Source organism: Medicago sativa, chromosome 2 (assembly GCF_051527215.1).
Source record: "Medicago sativa cultivar Bolivia chromosome 2, Bolivia_mono, whole genome shotgun sequence".
NCBI lineage: Eukaryota > Viridiplantae > Streptophyta > Magnoliopsida > Fabales > Fabaceae > Medicago > Medicago sativa.
The window spans coordinates 14,058,127-14,076,290 of record NC_140750.1 but is presented as its reverse complement, the minus strand read 5'-3'; the positions used below and the strand labels follow the sequence as shown (position 1 = coordinate 14,076,290).

The following is an 18,164-nucleotide window of genomic DNA, read 5'->3' as shown; positions in this document are numbered from 1 at the left end:
TGCAATATCTCTACCAACTGAGCTAAGCTCATGACGATTTTTCTTTGGTATTTATTATAAGAGAAAGTTAATTATTTTGGATTGATTCAAAGTTAATAATAAGCACTTCTTCCACTAAGTTTTTCTGCCTCCCATTAGATCAGTCTCTCTCTCACACCTCAATACCAAATGTTATCCAAATTTCACACATAACATATAGAAGACTCAAACTGAAATGTACTTGACCCATCAATTTTCCATCTTCTTCTCTTCTTCCAAAACATACAATTCAATTCAATCTTGTGAAAATGGCTCAAGCTTACCCTCTCTGTTCTTCCCCTTCTTCATCAACCTTTCATGATTTAACAACTCGTGTTTCAATTTCATCCCCTTATTCTTTCAAACTTCCCTATAAATTCAAAACCTTCTTCTCTTTATCCAACAACCCAGATTCAAATTCCGCATCTTTATCCAAAACCAGAATCTGGGTCAATCCTAAAACCCCCAAACCCAAACGCATTTGGAACAAATCCGACAAAACCGTTTCATCTTTGGCCAAATTACCCAAAAATCTTAACGAGCAACAAGTTTCTGAAATCTTGAATGGTTTAGGAGACAATGTTACGGAACGCGACGCCGAACACATTCTGCATAACATTGCAGACCCTGAAACTGCAATTTTTGTGCTTGAATTCTTCAAGCAGAAGATTAAATTTGAAAGACATGTTGTTTTGTATAACGTGTTGTTTAAGTTGTTTAGGGAAATTAAGGATTTTGAACAAGCAGAGAAACTGTTTGATGAAATGCTTCAAATAGGAGTGAAGCCTGATGTAGTTACGTTTTCGACTTTGATTAGATGTGCTGCTGTTTGTTCTTTGCCACATAAGGCTGTGGAGTTGTTTGAGAGGATGCCGGCTTTTGGGTGTGAACCGGATTTTAATGTGTCGTCTTCGATGATTTATGTTTATGCGAGAACAGGTAATGTTGATATGGCTTTGAAATTGTATGATAGTGCGAAAAATGAGAAATGGGTTATTAGGCCAGTTGCGTTTTCGGCTTTGATTAAGATGTATGGGATATTGGGGAATTATGATGGGTGTTTAAGTGTTTATAATGATATGAAAGTTCTTGGTGTTAGGCCGAATATGGTTTTGTATAATGCTTTGTTGTATGCTATGGGGAGAGCTAAGAGGGCTAGGGATGCTAAGGGTGTGTACCAGGAGATGAAAAAGAATGGATTTGTACCGAACTGGGGAACGTATGCAGCTCTTTTGGAAGCTTATTCGAGAGGACGGTTGAGTAAAGAAGCGTTGAGTGTGTATAAGGAAATGAAGGAAAAGGGAATGAGTATGAATAAAGTTCTTTATAGTATGCTTCTTGACATGTGTGCTGATGTTGGGTTTGTAGATGAAGCTGTTGAAATATTTGAAGATATGAAGCGTTCCGTGACTTGCCAGCCTGACAATTGCATATACACGTCCTTGATTAACATGTATTCGTGCAATGGAAAAATTCCGGAGGCGGAAGCAATGTTGAAGGAAATGATCAGTTGTGGATTAGAGCCTAATATTTTGGTTCTCACAATGTTTGTACATTGCTATGGAAAAGCCAAACGAACTAATGATGTTGTGAATATATTTAATCAATTTATGGATACTGGAATCACCCCTGACGATCGTTTGTGTGATTGTCTTTTGTATGTCATGACCCAAATACCGAAAGAAGAACATGGTAAGATAACATATTGCATTCAGAAAGCTAACCCAAGGCTTGGTTATATTGTGACATATTTGATGGAAGAGAGTGAGGGTGATGATGATCGAGATTTTATGAAGGAAACATCAGAACTTTTAAGTTCAGCTGATGATGATGTGAAGAAGTCCTTATGCAATAGTCTAATTGATCTTTGTGTCAAGTTTGGCTTGCAACAGAAAGCTCGCAACCTTCTTGACTTGGGATTGACGCTTGAGATATACAGCGATATACAATTGAGATCCGAAACTCAGTGGTGTTTGAACCTGAAAAAAATCTCAGTTGGAGCTGCGATGACTGCCTTTCATGTTTGGATAGATGACTTGTCCAAAGCTTTTGAATCAGATGAAGAACTTCCACAAGTACTTGGAATTTCTACCGTCCCTTGGAGACACAAGCGTTCGGATAAAGACTTGGCTAGTGTATTTGAATCATATTTGAAGGAGCTTAATTCTCCTTTCCATAAGGCTACGAATATGTCTGGCTGGTTTTTTACTACAAGCCAAGAAGCCAAGTCATGGCTGCAGTCTAGAGGTTCAACTGAAACAGTTGCTTCTTTGAACAACACGGTTTTAGATGTTCCTGCTGAGGCTCTTCCCCATTGATATTATTGTTATAGGTTTAGCCATGTGCCTTGTAGTTTCTATCCATTTTTCTTGACCTTGTAAGGAAATTTTGGTATTAGATTCAAAAGATAATATTTGTGTATTTTGGATGTCGTGAACTGTGAATGAAAGCCTGATGCTGGTATATTCCATTAAACATTATCTTATATTCTTTTATAATTTTTTTAAAGGGGTTATTCTTTTATATTAAGGAGTATTTGTCACATTGATAACTAGAGTAAACTACAGAAACATTTGTGTAACCTACAACAAACTCCATACCTTTCTTAGACAGAAAGAATAGACTCCATGTTTTCTCATTACTGATAGTATTTACATGTTTTATATGAAAATAGTTTAAAAAATAGGACTTTCTTTTTTTTACACAATAAAGTTGAGCTTCTGTGAGAAGAATAGAATAAATGGAGCCTCAAGTTTTTATTTTATTTTATAAAGAGTAGTTTGTGTGTACAACTTTCTTTTTCCTTGAGCTGTATGTAGGAACGGATGACAATGAATAATGTTTGAAGAATTGGATTTGATGCATTTATTGCTACACATTTTTGCATCTCAACTTTTAAATCTCAAATGAATGGCCGAAATCTTTTACAACATAGTTTGTTACTGTATAATTTGAGTCATCTATTCTAAAATTAACAATTGAGATTATTTACAACGTGAAATTGTGTGGAATCACCATTGCATGCGATCCCGTCCCTGGTAGGGTATATGGAAATGGGTAGGTTTTGGTGGGATATTACTATATTAGGGTGTGGTGTAAAAAAAAGAAATCAGCATAGTCAAAATACAAAAAATATTTAGTTATATGTGCAATCTTTGATTCGCTTTTATAACATTGCTAACCAAAAACAATTCAAGGTACTATTATTTAAACTAATTATTTTTGTCAAGTAGTCTAATGACTAAAAATTCACTTTTTAATTTGTCAAGTAGTCTAATGACTAAAAATTCACTTTTTTAAATTGATAAGTGTGATGTCTGAAGTTCGAACCGCAATCTTACATATATAAAGTAATGTCCATACCAATTTTTTTTGTGGTGTCCAGCGTTCGAACCGCGGACCTTGCATATATTATGCATTTGTACTTGCCAACTGAGCTAAGATCACGGAGACAATGTCCATACCAATTGAAACTAAAAATTTAGTCTTTTAAAATCTAAAATAAACATATTATAAAAAAAAAAAAAAACTAGCATGTAATGCATGGTTTCACTATCATTTCAAACAATTAGTGTTATTTTTTAAAAGTTTACACTTTAAAACTTCAACAAAGCAATGGTGTTGTAGAATCTAGCGTGATTCCAAACATACCCATAGTAGTTTGATCATGTCTCCAGGGAAATAATATATTTTTCTTTTAAACTAAGATTATTAGTTAAAATAGTTTAGTGGCTAAAAATGCAACTCTTAATGAATAATAAGTGGATGTTTGGGGTTCAAACATCGACCTTCAGATATGTCATGCAATATTCCTACCTATGTGTTGCAGGTTCGAACATCGGTCATACATATGTAATGCAATATCTCTACCAAATAACTTATGTTCACGGAGACGGTCAGAGTAGCTTCTCTTTCCATTTATTCAAACCATTTAGATCGCACTCACCATAAGTTGGTTACTGATAATTAACCACTAACCCTCTTTTCTTTTCTCACTCACTGTCACTGTTTCACAGAGGAAAATGCTTCACACTCACACTCTTTGCTCTCCCTTTCCTTCCACCCTCACACCCTTCTCTACTTTACACCCCAATCGCAAACTCTTCTCCATTCAAAACCCAGATGCAAAGTCTTCTTCACCTTCATCAAAATCCCACATCTGGGTCAATCCCAAAAACCCCAAAATCAAATCAATTTTGAAGAATTCTGATTATACTGACACTTCATTGTTTTTGAAACTTGCCAAATCTCTTGACTCATGTGATGAGCAACAAGTGTATGAAATCTTGAATGGTTTTGAGGGTAATGTAACCGAACGCACTGCCGGGTTTATTCTTAATAACATGATGAAACTTGATAATGCTGTGTTTGTTTTTAGATATTTTGTAGACAAGATTGAATCTGATAAGTGTGTCGTTCTTTATACTGTGATGATGAAAAAGTTTCGGGAAATTAAGAATTTTGAAAATGCAGAGAAACTGTTTGATGAAATGCTTCAAAGAGGGGTGAAGCCTAATGTTATTACGTTTTCGACGATGATTATTTGTGCTGCGCTGTGTTCGATGCATCATAAGGCTGTGGAGTGGTTTGAGATGATGGGCTCGTTTGAATGTGAACCGAGTGATGATCTGTCAGCCTCTATAATTGGTTCTTATGCATGCGTTGGTGATGTTGATACAGCTTTGAGATTGTATGATCGTGCAAAGAAGGAGAAATGTAAAGTTGATAAGAGAGTGTTCATGGCGTTGATTAAGATGTATGGGAATTTGGGGAATTATGATGGATGCGAGAGTATTTACAATGATATGAAGGTTCTTGGTGTTAAGGCAAACTTCACAACATACAATAATATGTTGTATGCCATGGGAAAAGCTAAGAGGGCATGGAAAGCTAAGGCTATATATGAGGAGATGTTAAACAATGGATTTTCACCAGACGGGTCAACCTACAGAGCTGTCTTGGAAGCGTATTGTACAGGAAGGTATAAAGATGATGCTTTGAGAGTGTATAAGGAAATGAAAGAAAAGGGAAAGGATATCGATAGATTTCTGTATAATATGCTTCTTAAAATGTGTGTTGATGTTGGTTATGTAGATGAAGCTGTTGAAATATTTAAAGATATGAAACATTCTGAAACTTGCCATCCAGACAGTTTTACATATTCATCAATGGTTAACATGTACTCCTGCACCGGAAACTTTTCTGAGGCAGAAGACATGTTGAATGAAATGATTGGTGGTGGATTTGAGCCTAATATTTCCATTCTGACATCTCTCATTGGTTGCTATGGAAATGCCAAAGGAACTGATGATGTTGTGAGGATATTTGATAAACTATTGGATTTAGGCATTAGTTTTGATGATCGCTTGTGTGGTTGTTTTCTGCATGTAATGACAGGAATAGCAAAACAAGAACATGGTAAAATAACAGATTGCATTGAGAAGGCTAATCCAAAGCTTGGTTTTGTGGTTAGAAAGTTGATGGAAGAGAGGGAGGGTGCAGATTTTAGGAAGGAGGCATTAGAACTTTTTAATTCAATTGATGACTATGTTATAAAGAAGTCTTTGTGCAACAACCTAATTGATCTTTGTGTCAATATGGAAGTTCAGGATAGAGCTCACGACCTTTTTGACTTGGGACTTAGTCTTGAGATATATACAGATATACAAAACAGATCTCAAACTAAGTGGTCTTTGCATTTAAAGAGTCTCTCAACTGGAGCTGCTCTAACAGCCTTACATGTTTGGGTAAATGATTTAACTAAGGCTTTGGAATCAGGGAAGGAGCTTCCACCAGTACTTGGAATTTACACCGGGACTCAAAAAAACAAGTCTGCACCTAGAGTAGTTGAATCATATATGAAAGAACATAATGCTCCATTCCAAAAGGATGCTGATATGGCTGGCTGGTTTTTGACAACAAACGGAGCAGTCAAGTCGTGGCTGCAGTCTAGAGGTTTATCTGTAACAGACGACGCTTTGAACTCTAGGGTTTTAGGTGTTAAGGCAAGCTTGGCAGCATACAATAATATGTTGTATGGAAAAGCTAAGAGGGCATGGAAAGCTAAGGCTATATATGAGGAGATGTTAAACAATGGAATTTCACCAAATCAGTCAACCTACAGAGCTGTCTTGCAAGCATATTGTAGAGGAAGGTATAAAGATGATGCTTTGAGAGTGTATAAGGAAATGAAAGAAAAGGGAAAGGATATCGATAGAGTTCTGTATAATATGCTTCTTAAAATGTGTGTTGATGTTGGTTATGTAGATGAAGCTGTTGAAATATTTAAAGATATGAAACATTCTGAAACTTGCCATCCAGACAGTTTTACATACTCATCAATGGTTAACATGTACTCCTGCACTGGAAACTTTTCTGAGGCAGAAGACATGTTGAATGAAATGATTGGTGGTGGATTTGAGCCTAATATTTCCATTCTGATACCTCTCATTGGTTGCTATGGAAATGCCAAACGAACTGATGATGTTGTGAGGATATTTGATAAACTTTTGGATTTAGGCATTAGTTCTGATGATCGCTTGTGCGGTCGTCTTCTGCATGTAATGACACGAATACCAAAACAAGAACTTGGTAAAATAACAGATTGCATTGAGAAGGCTAATCCAAAGCTTGGTTTTGTGGTAAGATATTTGATGGAAAAGAGGGAAGGTGCAGATTTTAGGAAGGAGGCATTAGAACTTTTGAATTCAATTGATGACTATGTTATAAAGAAGTCTTTGTGCAACAGCCTAATTGATCTTTGTGTCAATATGGAAGTTCAGGATAGAGCTCACGACCTTCTTGACTTGGGACTTAGTCTTGAGATATATACAGATATACAAAACAGATCTCAAACTAAGTGGTCTTTGAATTTAAAGAGTCTCTCAACTGGAGCTGCTCTAACAGCCTTACATGTTTGGGTAAATGATTTAACTACGGCTTTGGAATCAGGGAAGGAGCTTCCACCAGTACTTGGAATTTACACCGGGACTCAAAAAAACAAGTCTGCACCTAGAGTAGTTGAATCATATATGAAAGAACATAATGCTCCATTCCAAAAGGATGCTGATATGGCTGGCTGGTTTTCGACAACGAATGGAGCTGTCAAGTTGTGGCTGCAGTCTAGAGGTTCATCTGTAACAGATGATAGTCTGAATCAATAACACAAAACTTTCCTCTCTATTTGCTTCTTTACTGTTTTATTCATTTTGGTTCGTATCAGGCTCTTTCTCATTGATAGTGTTCCATTTTCCTTTACCGTATGAGGAAATTTTGATATAAGTTGACTCGAGAATATATATATATATATATATATATATATATATATATATATATATATATATATATATATATTGTGTGGATGTCTTATATTTTGATTGCAGGCCTGAGTAATCTATTTAATTAAAATAATCAAACATAACCTTTTATCTTAAAGAGTGGTTGCCTACAATACTAATAATCCACTGTTAACTTGTATACAAATGATACTCTTACTTATTTGGTTTTGTCTGATATTGGTCTTTAGATTTATTTGATGTGTTTTATACAAATATCTGATATAGGCATATAGAGGCAAAGATTGAATACCAGCAGGTCTTGTTACCCTCATGTTATAATGAAAAATAACAATTAAAGTGTCAAGAACCAACACAAATAAATTAAATGTAGCAGAGATGAGGATGTTGCGTTGGATGTGTGGTAAGACTAAATGTAATAAGATTAGAAATGTCAACATTATAGAGAGAGTTGGGGTAGCACCTATAATAGAAAAGATGGTGGAAACTTAGCTTTAGGTGGTTTGGACATGTAGAAAGAAGACCTGTAGATTCTCTAGTATGAAGAGTAGGTCAGATGGAGGGTAGTCAAAACCACTAGAGGTAGATGAATACCTATAAAAACTAAAAGAGAAACGGAGTACTAAAGATTTAGAGATTAATGAGTTTGATGAAAATAGTATATGATGGAACATTATGACATCGTTTGATTCATACAGCCGACCCCATTTAATGAGATAAGGCTTGGTTGTTGTTGTAAATTGTCATATTCCTTTTTAACTGTTCCAATTGCCCAGGGCATGTAAACAACTGAGAAAAAGTCAACTGATTCATCTGCTTTTTATTTTCTTTTATTTATTCCAAAAAACTCTAAAAAAAGTGCCGGTACTGTTAAGGTTGACTTGCATGCTGAGCATAATGGTTGATCTTATTTAGTCACTTTTATTATCTGGGGTTGACTTAAAGTTTATAGTTTTATTGATTATTTATAGTGATTGGTAAAATGAAAGAAGAAAGTGATTCTGACTTTTGTTAGGAGCAATATTTTAAAAGAGATGAGCACCTTCATGCCACTACTACCGCCTAATTTGTCTTTTTTTGAGTGTTTTCTGTATATTTTATTAAAGAAGTCAAAATCAGAACCAAAGTTCTATGATCAGTTTCATGGCTTGCACGTTTGGATAATAAAATATCCTCCAAAACATGGAATTGACCCAACCAAACAGACCTCTCTCTATATAATGGTGAGAGTCTTTTTTCTTTTGATCAAGCAAAATGGGAAATTGTGTGGCCTGTCATTCTCAACCAAAGAATAAAACTAGATTTGCTCCAACTGAAGGAAGAGAAATAGAGGTTAATAATGCCTCGGTGCCAGTTGAAAAGATGAACACTGCTTCTAGTAAACAATATATCGCGGTTCGTAGGAAAGTGCAGCACGGAGAGGCTTACCATCTTGCACCATTTATAAGGCAATCTGGTAAGCCTTGTATGACAACTGATGATGGAAAGATGAAGAAAAGGATTGTGAAAATTGTGGTGACTATGGAACAGTTGGAAATGCTGTTAAGTGGATCAATGAAATTTCAAATCAAAAGCAGAGTTACTCCTGTTAGGAAAAGTTCTGTGTTGAGAAGGTGTACAAAATGGCTTCCTTCTTTACCAACTATTCAAGAGGTGCAGAACTTTTGAATGGTGCAGGAAATTTATCTATAGCTTACTAAGATTTCTGAAAGATTCTAAAAAGAGAAAATCAAAGCTTAATGTGTACATCCATCCTCTTTTGTTTTCTTTAGGCTCAAGAGTTTTTTTCATACTGTAGGAGTAGTGAATGCTGGCTTTTGTTCATAATTTTAATTGAACAATGAGCATATGATATTTGTCTACTGTGAGATAGTTCTATGAAATTTCTTCTGCCATGAATTATTTTTCGACGTATGATTATATTCTTCAAAAGCTTGTAGTATTCCATAACTCATTACAGGTAGATAGATATCCTCAATGCTTAATTATAAGTGAACTTACAGTCATCATAGCACTAAGATTCAGAACTATTGTGACTTGAAGTAACAATAGTTCTATCTAACTTGTGATTCAATTGGTCAACAATTTTTTTTTAGGCAAATGTTAGTAAGTTAGTGATTTGATTGGTAAGTAAGTTTTCTAGGTTTGAACCCGAGATCTTCTCAAAATTCCTTCTCTGTGATTCAATTGTTTTTTATGTGTTATTCCTTTATAATCAATCTTTCTCATGTTGCATAACGCATTAGACAAACTTAGCCGGTGTGTAATTCTCACAATCACAGAATATGAAAGATATCATTAAAATAAATATAGAGAAAAACATGCAATACTTCTCTGTATGTACAGAGTTGGATCTCAGACTCTGTAAGTTAGTGGAACTTTATTTAAACAAACTGCACACTGAATTATGTTGTGTATACAAAGAAAAATCATAAGATGCATTAATGCATAAATTGCCTCCAATTTTCTCTTCATAAAGAATCTTCAATGTTCTTTCATCACCCTGCAGTAATTTTTTATAGCATTGTTCAGGTTAACTATAGAAGTAAAAGGTATCAATCTTTCAAAAGAAAAAGTGACAGAAGATAACCTTTTAGAGAAGTTTGAACTTCTGCTTTTCCTCCTATCATCGGATTTTATTGATGCAACTTCTTTCTCTCTTGCAGCTATTTCTCTTTTCATTTTTTTCCATTCTACTTCCATAGCCTTTGTCAATGCATCAACTTTCTTTGTGAGCATCTGAAAAGAATATCTCTTATCTTTAGTTCTATGTAACAAAAGGGAGATATGACGAAACAATGTTAAGATTTCAACAAATCGCTATTGCTTTGCGATACACTATTTAGTAAAAAAAGAAGTCAGATAACGGTTATAGCAGTGATATTGCACTATTGCATTGAAAAATATGAACAAACCACTATTTTCTACGATTGACAACTCTGATATGAGGATAGTTGTTACCAGTACCTTAATTTCTTCATCTTTGGTGTGCAGAGTATTGTCTTTTGTTTCACAAGTCTTCCTCAAATTGATGACTTCTTTTTGAAGCTTATCATATAAAAATCCAGAGACCACATCAGTGCTTTCTAAATCATTGCTGCTATTACTTTTAGAGTCTTCATCAGCATTGGTTTTAACACTGCCTGTGTTCACCTGTATCTCATTTTCTTTTTCACCACCATCAGAAAATTTGTTTCTTGACGCCCATAAACCTTTTTTCAACACATTTTCGGTAGAACCATATTTCATTTTGGTTATGCTACCCGGTTTTCGGTTCCCAGCCACACTGTCTATGTTGCCTTTTATGTTTGGCTTTTGGAACAAAGTGTTTCCAACGGTAGATCCTCTTGGTTGTGATGTAGACCTGTTTCTCAATCCACCATTGTTCGTTACGAAACTTAAGATATTCGATTTATCAGCTTTTGGAGATACTGAAAATGCATTGGAATTGACCGAGAATTGCTTTAAGCCTTCTTCAAGCGTTTTTAGCCTCAGCTTCAGTTTATCCTGCGAAAAATAAATACCGTATAAAATTATTTATTACTAAAAAATCGACTTATTATATGCCTACATAGAAAAAAATAAATTACCTTCAATTGTGATTCTGCTTTTGCTGTTCTCTCTGATATGGCAAGCTTTTCTTTCAACCTTTGCATCTCTGCCTGCATAATCTTTCTTTCTTCTAACCATTGCCTAACAGGCATGACCTTATCACTTTCATCTTTCCATTCATTAGCCGCAACAGTTGCAATTCTGTTGGCAGAAACTTTTACCCTTGCTAATTCCCTCTCTAGTGTCCTCTTCTCCTCCTGAAATTTTATGCTAAAACCATGTTACTGTATAGATAAACCAGTAGATACAAAATTCCTATGCAAAAGTTAGTCCAAAATGCAAGTCGTCATAACATTATTAACATATGCCTACTTGCAACTCAGAAATCTGTCGCTTATAATCACGAATGAGATTAGCGGTGGCTCCATTTGATAAGATGAGCTCCTCAAGTTCATGAATTGTTTGGCTAAGTTTCTCAACTTCCACAATCTTTTGCCGGTGGCTTTTCTCCAAGATTTTGTTCTCCTCCTGTTCATGAAAAGTTGTATAAATTTTGCTGAAACTGATTGCCGTTCGATATAGAAACTATACACGAAAATGGAAACATAAGAAGATATATGCCTGGCAGATCTCGATCCGTCTCTTCAGGTCAAAGTTTTCATTCTGAACTTCTTCGACTATCAAAGCTCTCTCTAGTGCACTTCGTAAAATCCTCTCTGCTTCAAGCAATGCCAACTCTTTCGACTTTGTGAGCCGTTCCAAAGCTTTCTTATCTTCCTGAAGTGCTGTAATCTGTAGATGGAATTGATGTTAGTGTTATCATCTTTAAAGGACTAAACATATTTATATTTTATGATTTCATTGTAAACGCATCATTAATGGAAATTGGAGTATCATTACCTCAGTTCTATACATCTTAATCTCGTCTTCAAGAGGCGTGATGACACTTTCAAATGGATAAAAATCTTCTTCCTTTTGATCTGTGTGTAATCTTCTAAGTGCTGATTCTGCAGCATATTGTGCGGCCAACGCATCTTTCTTTTCGTCTGTCAGTTTCTTGATTTCTAGGTTCTGCAAATGAAAATATTTTGAATAACATTCATCATAGAATTTATCATTGTTTTGGATACAATAGTACCTTGTTTTTAAGATGATCCTCTTTAAGTCTTAGTCTCGCATCCATCTTACTGACTTCATTTCTCAGCTGAAATTAGAGAAAGATAGTTATTGCTATTGTTAACAACTGAGAAATTTATATATCTTGTTATTATTTACAAACAAATAATGTTCTAACTTTGGTAAAACAAAGCTAATATGAAATAGTTCACATTTTATGTTTGAAAAAAACAAATACCTCTTCTATGGCCTTATCTTTCTTAGCTTCAGTTGCCCTTATGGCCTTGATTTCACCATGGCATGTAGCAAGTTCATTAACCTTTTCTGCAACAGATTAAAACTTGTTCATAATTATTTTTTGTGACATTTTTGCTAGTAACATATGAGAGTATCCATATTCAAAGAAAACTGTGATTTACTCAAAATGAAAATCTATGAGTAATTTTTGCCTCCCTTGATCTATTGATTTTTTTAACTTAGTTATAAGTTTAATTTTTTTTTATTTCCATGAATAAATTGTCACTAGTTTCCACTATCACTTTTTAGTCATGATGTTATGAAACAAATTTAATAACAAGCTAAAAAAAAATTTCTTTTGCACATTAACAATTGTGGAGAAACAAATTAATATCCTTTATTTTTTTTAAATACCTTTTGTTACCTTGGAAAAGAGTTCACTTAAAATTATTCATACCTTATGATACAAAAAAAAAAGAGCATGCATTTTTTTCAGTTTCCTTACCACTGAAATTAATACCAACACAAGACCAAAAATAAGGAGTAAAAATAGTTTGAAAATCTTGATCCTTGACACAATGAGTCCATCTAATTTTCCATTTTCCATTGGTGCATGAACCTAATGAAATGATGAAGTAAATAAAATAATGTAACATATATTATATGAACTACCTATGAGTTTGTTTTGCAAATGATCAATCTCCAACACAACAACATCTGGTTTGACAAGAGGAACCTCTTCATTGACAACCATTTTCTTCTTTCTTGGTAAATTTTCTCAACAACAAATGAAGTATGATCACTGGTATATATAGTATTATTCCATAGGTGTTCTACTTTTGTGATGGAAAGTGCACTATTGAGGCTAAGTACAAAAATACTAATGATCACTACTATATAAAGTATTTTTCCTTTGGTCTTCTATTTTGGTTATCGTAAGTGTACTGTTGAGGCTAAGGACAAAAATACCAACAACAAATGGAGTATGCTAACTAATAAATACTATAGTGTTTGTCCTTTGGTATCCAATTTTGGTGATGGTAAGTGTACTGTTGAGGCTAAGTACAAAAGCACCAACAACAAATGATGGCTTTTACAAGTCATAATGCAATATATATATATATATATATATATATATATATATATATATATATATATATATATATATATATATATATATATGTATATATATGATGATGAAAGAGAGGTTTATGGAAGAAAATAAGAAAGTTCATTCATATAAGGAATTGACCTTAAAGATAGGGAAACATTTCCCAGCAGTGAAGCAAACTTAACATATGCATGAAATGTCTAGTTAATTTTGTTGATTAATTCTAACGGTGACATTAACTTCTACTTACTTTCCATTTTTACTCCTAATTTATTTTTTACTTCATAGACTTTTACTCATATCATAAGGTTTAAGGCTTCTTTCACATTTATATCAAAATGATACAACAACCAAACATTTTCTCACCAATATAGTGGTAAGTTATGTAAGCTTATTTTCTATCATAAATAGTTGCCTAAATATTTGGATGAACTATAAATATTGCTTACGACTTATTATCATAAGTTAATATTCAGTTTCTTTCAATAAATTCTCTAAGATTGTTTATGAACTAACTTATATGAAAATAGCTTAATCATTGTTCACCTTCAATTATTGAAAAATAATTTATAAATAAGTACTCCAATGCATGTTTGATATTATGTGTCACATTTGAAATATTTGATCGCCTCATACTATTGAAATCGGATTGCTTGTGGCTAGAAATTTGACTATTTGGCGCAGTTAATGCATGTATGATCGCTGTATTTTAGATTGTCTGATCTCGATCCAATAACTGCGTTAAATTTTCAACCAGAGGCAATCTTAGTTTTATATTATTTGTAAGTACTCCCTGCATGTTTGATATGCTAATTGTAGAATGCGTTAAATTTCCAACCAGCGGCAATCCTAGTTCCATATTATTTGTCCTATATTGACAAACCGTGTATTATATTTTCACTAATATACCATTTTTAATTGTATGTCAATTCACATCTTCATTCCACTAACTACTATTAACAATGATACTTCAATAAATGAAACTCATTTTATGATAGAATCTAGTAGACTTAATGATTTTTTAAAGAAATGTTTATAACTTAGAGCATCCATCTACCCTTTTTAGGTGTATAAGTGGATCCATGTACACATCCCCATTTTATAATTTGTTATTCTTATGACATAATAACCACCAAATATCTCCAATTGATCAAACACATCAAAAAAAAAATATTACATGTCGCTTCAATAATTTTATATCATTAGATTTTAACAGCATTTACTTATTTTAATACTATTTATTAAAAGAAATCTCCAACACAAATAGATAGACGGTCCTTCTATAAACAGTTTTTTTTCTATAAGCACCAACAAATTTTACTCCACAATTGGGTGTCTAATTTACCTTAATGCTAAATAGAAAAAAACATCTACCATCGTTGATGCTCTTAATTACCTTTAAATATCTAATAACTTTGCAAATAGCTAACTTTTTTTTTATAGGGGTGAACGTCTTGCTCCACTCCTGAATAGTTAACTCTTTTAGTTTCTAGTCACTTCTAATTACTTTGGCTTGTGAGATAATACTTCCATTTCTATCAGCTAAGTTCATGTTTCAAGAGCATAGTAACAAATTATAGTGCATTAGTTGGTGGCATTTTTTCCTCCAATATTTATTTCTGCTGACACATTTTGCTTCAATCTCAAATAAAATCTCTATTATTGGCATTATCATATTAGTTTATTGGCTTGATGTACAATTTTTTATATCAAATTTAACTCTCTTAACTTGTCACACTCTATCATTATCAATGGAAGGATATCACTTAGGACTATTGAATTGCTTAAGCGCTAAAAACGTTTGATATCATTTAATTCTCTTATTTTTCTTTGTGAAACTCATTCAAAAAAGACTACTCATGTGACTTCAATTAGAAAACGACCAACAAAAGTGGCTTCAAAGAATCAATAAAATTTGGATTAATATTGTGAATACTTGTCATCTTTGCTTAAAAGTATAATAATAATTCAATATAGTAAAAAGAAGAAGAAAAAAAATTAAAACTTACGGTTTCTGAACACAAAGTCAAAGCCAAATATAAGGTGTTATTTATTTACTATTTATTGATTTATCTTGTTCTACTTTGTTTTGGAAAGTTGCAGCAAAAGGAAGGCTTTACCAACAACCAATTATTTTTTTTTTGAGCAAACAACCAATTATTTAGACACATGAAAACTCTGAAAATTAAATACCATAAAAATAGTAGCAGCATTACTCTGTATAGTTTGATAGTGATATGATGAATGAGGGATAATATTAAGCTTCTATTCATGGTTTCTTTTAATTTGCACCATTAAAATTTGGGTTAAAATAGCAAATAGTTCCCCTAAATATACCAACAGTTGATTTTAGTCCCCTTAAAATATTCTTTAGATTTTTGGTCCCTCTAAAATTTTTCATTTATGAAATTAATCCATGCTCTAGTGTAATACTCAATGTAGAGCAGGGACTAATTTCATAGATGAAAAATTTTAGAGGGACCAAAAGCCTAAAGAATATTTTAGAGGGACTAAAATCAAATGTTGGTATATTTAGGGGGATCATTTACTTATTTAACCCTTAAAACTTTGGCTCCAACTTGGACCCATTTAATTTATCCCATTGATTTATTGGTAAAATATGACTATTACTTTTTTCATGCTATAAATTTCTTATGCGCTCTATTTTTTTTTCTTCCTAAAATATCTCATGCTTTGATTATATAATCTGAGACAGATTTTTAAGTATTTTTGGATATTGTATAATCTGAAACATAACAAAATAGATAGAAAGCGTGTCGTAATTGATATCAAAGATCTATGTCGATCATCGTACAATCTCCGCATAAACTGCAAAGTAATTTTAGGGATTGTATCAGCGATCAACAGTGACCACAATATCATCAACACTCTTAACTAAATTAAAAAGAAGGAAAAATAATAAAAATGAAAAATGAAGAATGAATGAATATGTTGAAGCATGCAAGACTATTTATAGCCATAAACATATCGTAGACTGTAACTATAGTCAAAGGAAACATTTACAATGCATAAACCGACCAAAAATGCATTAAACACACCACAAACCGTTCAAACCTTGGGTGTAACGCCACATTCTACATAGACTGGAAAGGTTCGAATTATATAATCTAAAATTGTCTAAAACTTTTTAGATTGAATAATCTGAACAGTCTCATATTGTATTTAAGATTGATTTTTGGAGTATTTTCATGGTGGATCACATAGGAAAAAGAAAAAGGTACAAAACATAATTCAACGGCGTAAAACAACATAATAACATAAGTAATGAAATTTCTGAAAAGGTGTTCGAAGAGGTGCTTTTGTACTTGATCTAGCTGGCATGCCAACTAACATATTTCGATCAGCATGTCAACTGGATCAAGTTCACAACAACCTCTTAGTAATCAGATCTGCAGCATAATGATGAAAGACAATGTGTTTTAAGAGGATTGTTTTGAGTTAGATCATGTTGCCTTGCCAATTGACATATTTCTATTGCCAATACAACAAGATTTAGCTTATAGCAACCTCTTAGTGTTCATATTTTTCGGATAATTTTTCATAATTTTTGCTGTGTTCTACAACAAATGAATTGAGCACACTAATTAGTAGAAATTTTTTGTGCGTCGTGGACCACATAAAATGTTCGTGCAATGTGGACTACATAAAAAACTTGTGCTCAACCAGTTCGGATTATATAATATGAACCTCACGTGCACCCTACAAAACAAGAGTTTTAACATAGGGAATTTAATTTCAGTGACGCACATTAATTATAACAATTTCAAATACATCAAACACATAATTCAACAACCTAAAATACGTAATAAAATAAAACATAACAGATCATGAATCAACTAAACTAATTTCTTCGTTTGATTCCTTCAACAGGGCCCTGATCTCTTCGAAGTTTCTAGGCTAGATCAATCTTTTTTGAATTTCTTCAACAGATCTCACCAAATAAGCGTCCAACTTGAATGGTTCTCACATCGTCGTCTTTCCTGGGCTTCATCCGACTGAACTGCACTCTTCCAATTAAGTTGGTCGATGAAAAAGTGATAGAATATACAACAACCTGTTTCAAATTATATAGTCCAAACATATAGTATTTTGGAGAAAAAAGATAGAACGTGCGAAAATACCATAGGATGGAAAAATTAACATGGTAAAATTAACATGGTAAAATATTTGAACGCATGAGATCGAATAATGAGAACCCGTCCAAGAAGTTGAAGAACCATATTTAGATAGTCTTGGATGTACTGAACTATTTCCTTTTGGTAGCCTTTACAATGCCGTATATGTTGAAATCTTTGAGGGACCAGAATTTTTTTTAGGATACGGAAATATATGGGCTAATGAATTAATAAAAGATTGTTGTTTGTTAAATTTGGATAGTTGACATTGATTTTTTTAATTATTAAAACATAATATACTCCATCATTTTCTCTTTAAGTGTTTTTTTGAAATTGAAGTGGAATTTTTTTTATTTTTTTCTTTCTTTCAATTATATCCTAATTTTAGTCCACCAAATGAATTTTTTTTTTGTTCAAACATAACAAACAAGTTATTCTCCTTCCAAAAAATTAGGTTTGTTTTTTGCACTATTTTATATCTCCCTCATAACGAACAATGAACTATTTGTAGGTTGAATTTTCCAAGTATAGAATTTTTTTACAGGTTAAATAAAATTAAATGAATTTGTCCCTGAAGAGTTAAGGTTAATAATTTTCCTGTTTTAACAAAAAAAAAAACATTCCTTTTAATATAGATCGTTTATTTCTAAGAAGAGTTTTAGGATTTGAAAATTTGGAGTATAGGTTAGATTTATTTAA

The 18,164-nt window shown here is 33.0% G+C and overlaps 1 protein-coding gene and 2 pseudogenes across 3 annotated transcripts; 2 read left to right on the top strand and 1 right to left on the bottom strand.

The window, feature by feature from the left end:
* The first annotated feature begins 90 nt into the window (after window positions 1-90).
* LOC146944785 (pentatricopeptide repeat-containing protein At4g16390, chloroplastic pseudogene) lies at window positions 91-2,493 on the top strand (annotated as a pseudogene). The gene has a single exon (XR_015026065.1). The product of XR_015026065.1 is annotated as a pentatricopeptide repeat-containing protein At4g16390, chloroplastic pseudogene (transcript).
* Window positions 2,494-3,904: 1,411 nt separating this feature from the next.
* LOC146944784 (pentatricopeptide repeat-containing protein At4g16390, chloroplastic pseudogene) lies at window positions 3,905-7,239 on the top strand (annotated as a pseudogene). Its single transcript, XR_015026064.1, has one exon. The product of XR_015026064.1 is annotated as a pentatricopeptide repeat-containing protein At4g16390, chloroplastic pseudogene (transcript).
* Window positions 7,240-9,580: 2,341 nt separating this feature from the next.
* On the bottom strand, window positions 9,581-13,306 carry MAP70-5 (microtubule-associated proteins 70-5). The gene is made up of 10 exons (XM_085743127.1): window positions 12,891-13,306; window positions 12,220-12,305; window positions 12,004-12,069; window positions 11,766-11,936; window positions 11,487-11,657; window positions 11,238-11,393; window positions 10,904-11,122; window positions 10,281-10,820; window positions 9,904-10,052; window positions 9,581-9,816 (listed from the first exon to the last, which is right to left on the bottom strand). The coding sequence occupies exons 1-10, from the start codon at window positions 12,970-12,972 to the stop codon at window positions 9,798-9,800; spliced, it is 1,659 nt and encodes a 552-aa protein (XP_085599253.1). The 5' UTR covers window positions 12,973-13,306; the 3' UTR covers window positions 9,581-9,797.
* Window positions 13,307-18,164: the final 4,858 nt, after the last annotated feature.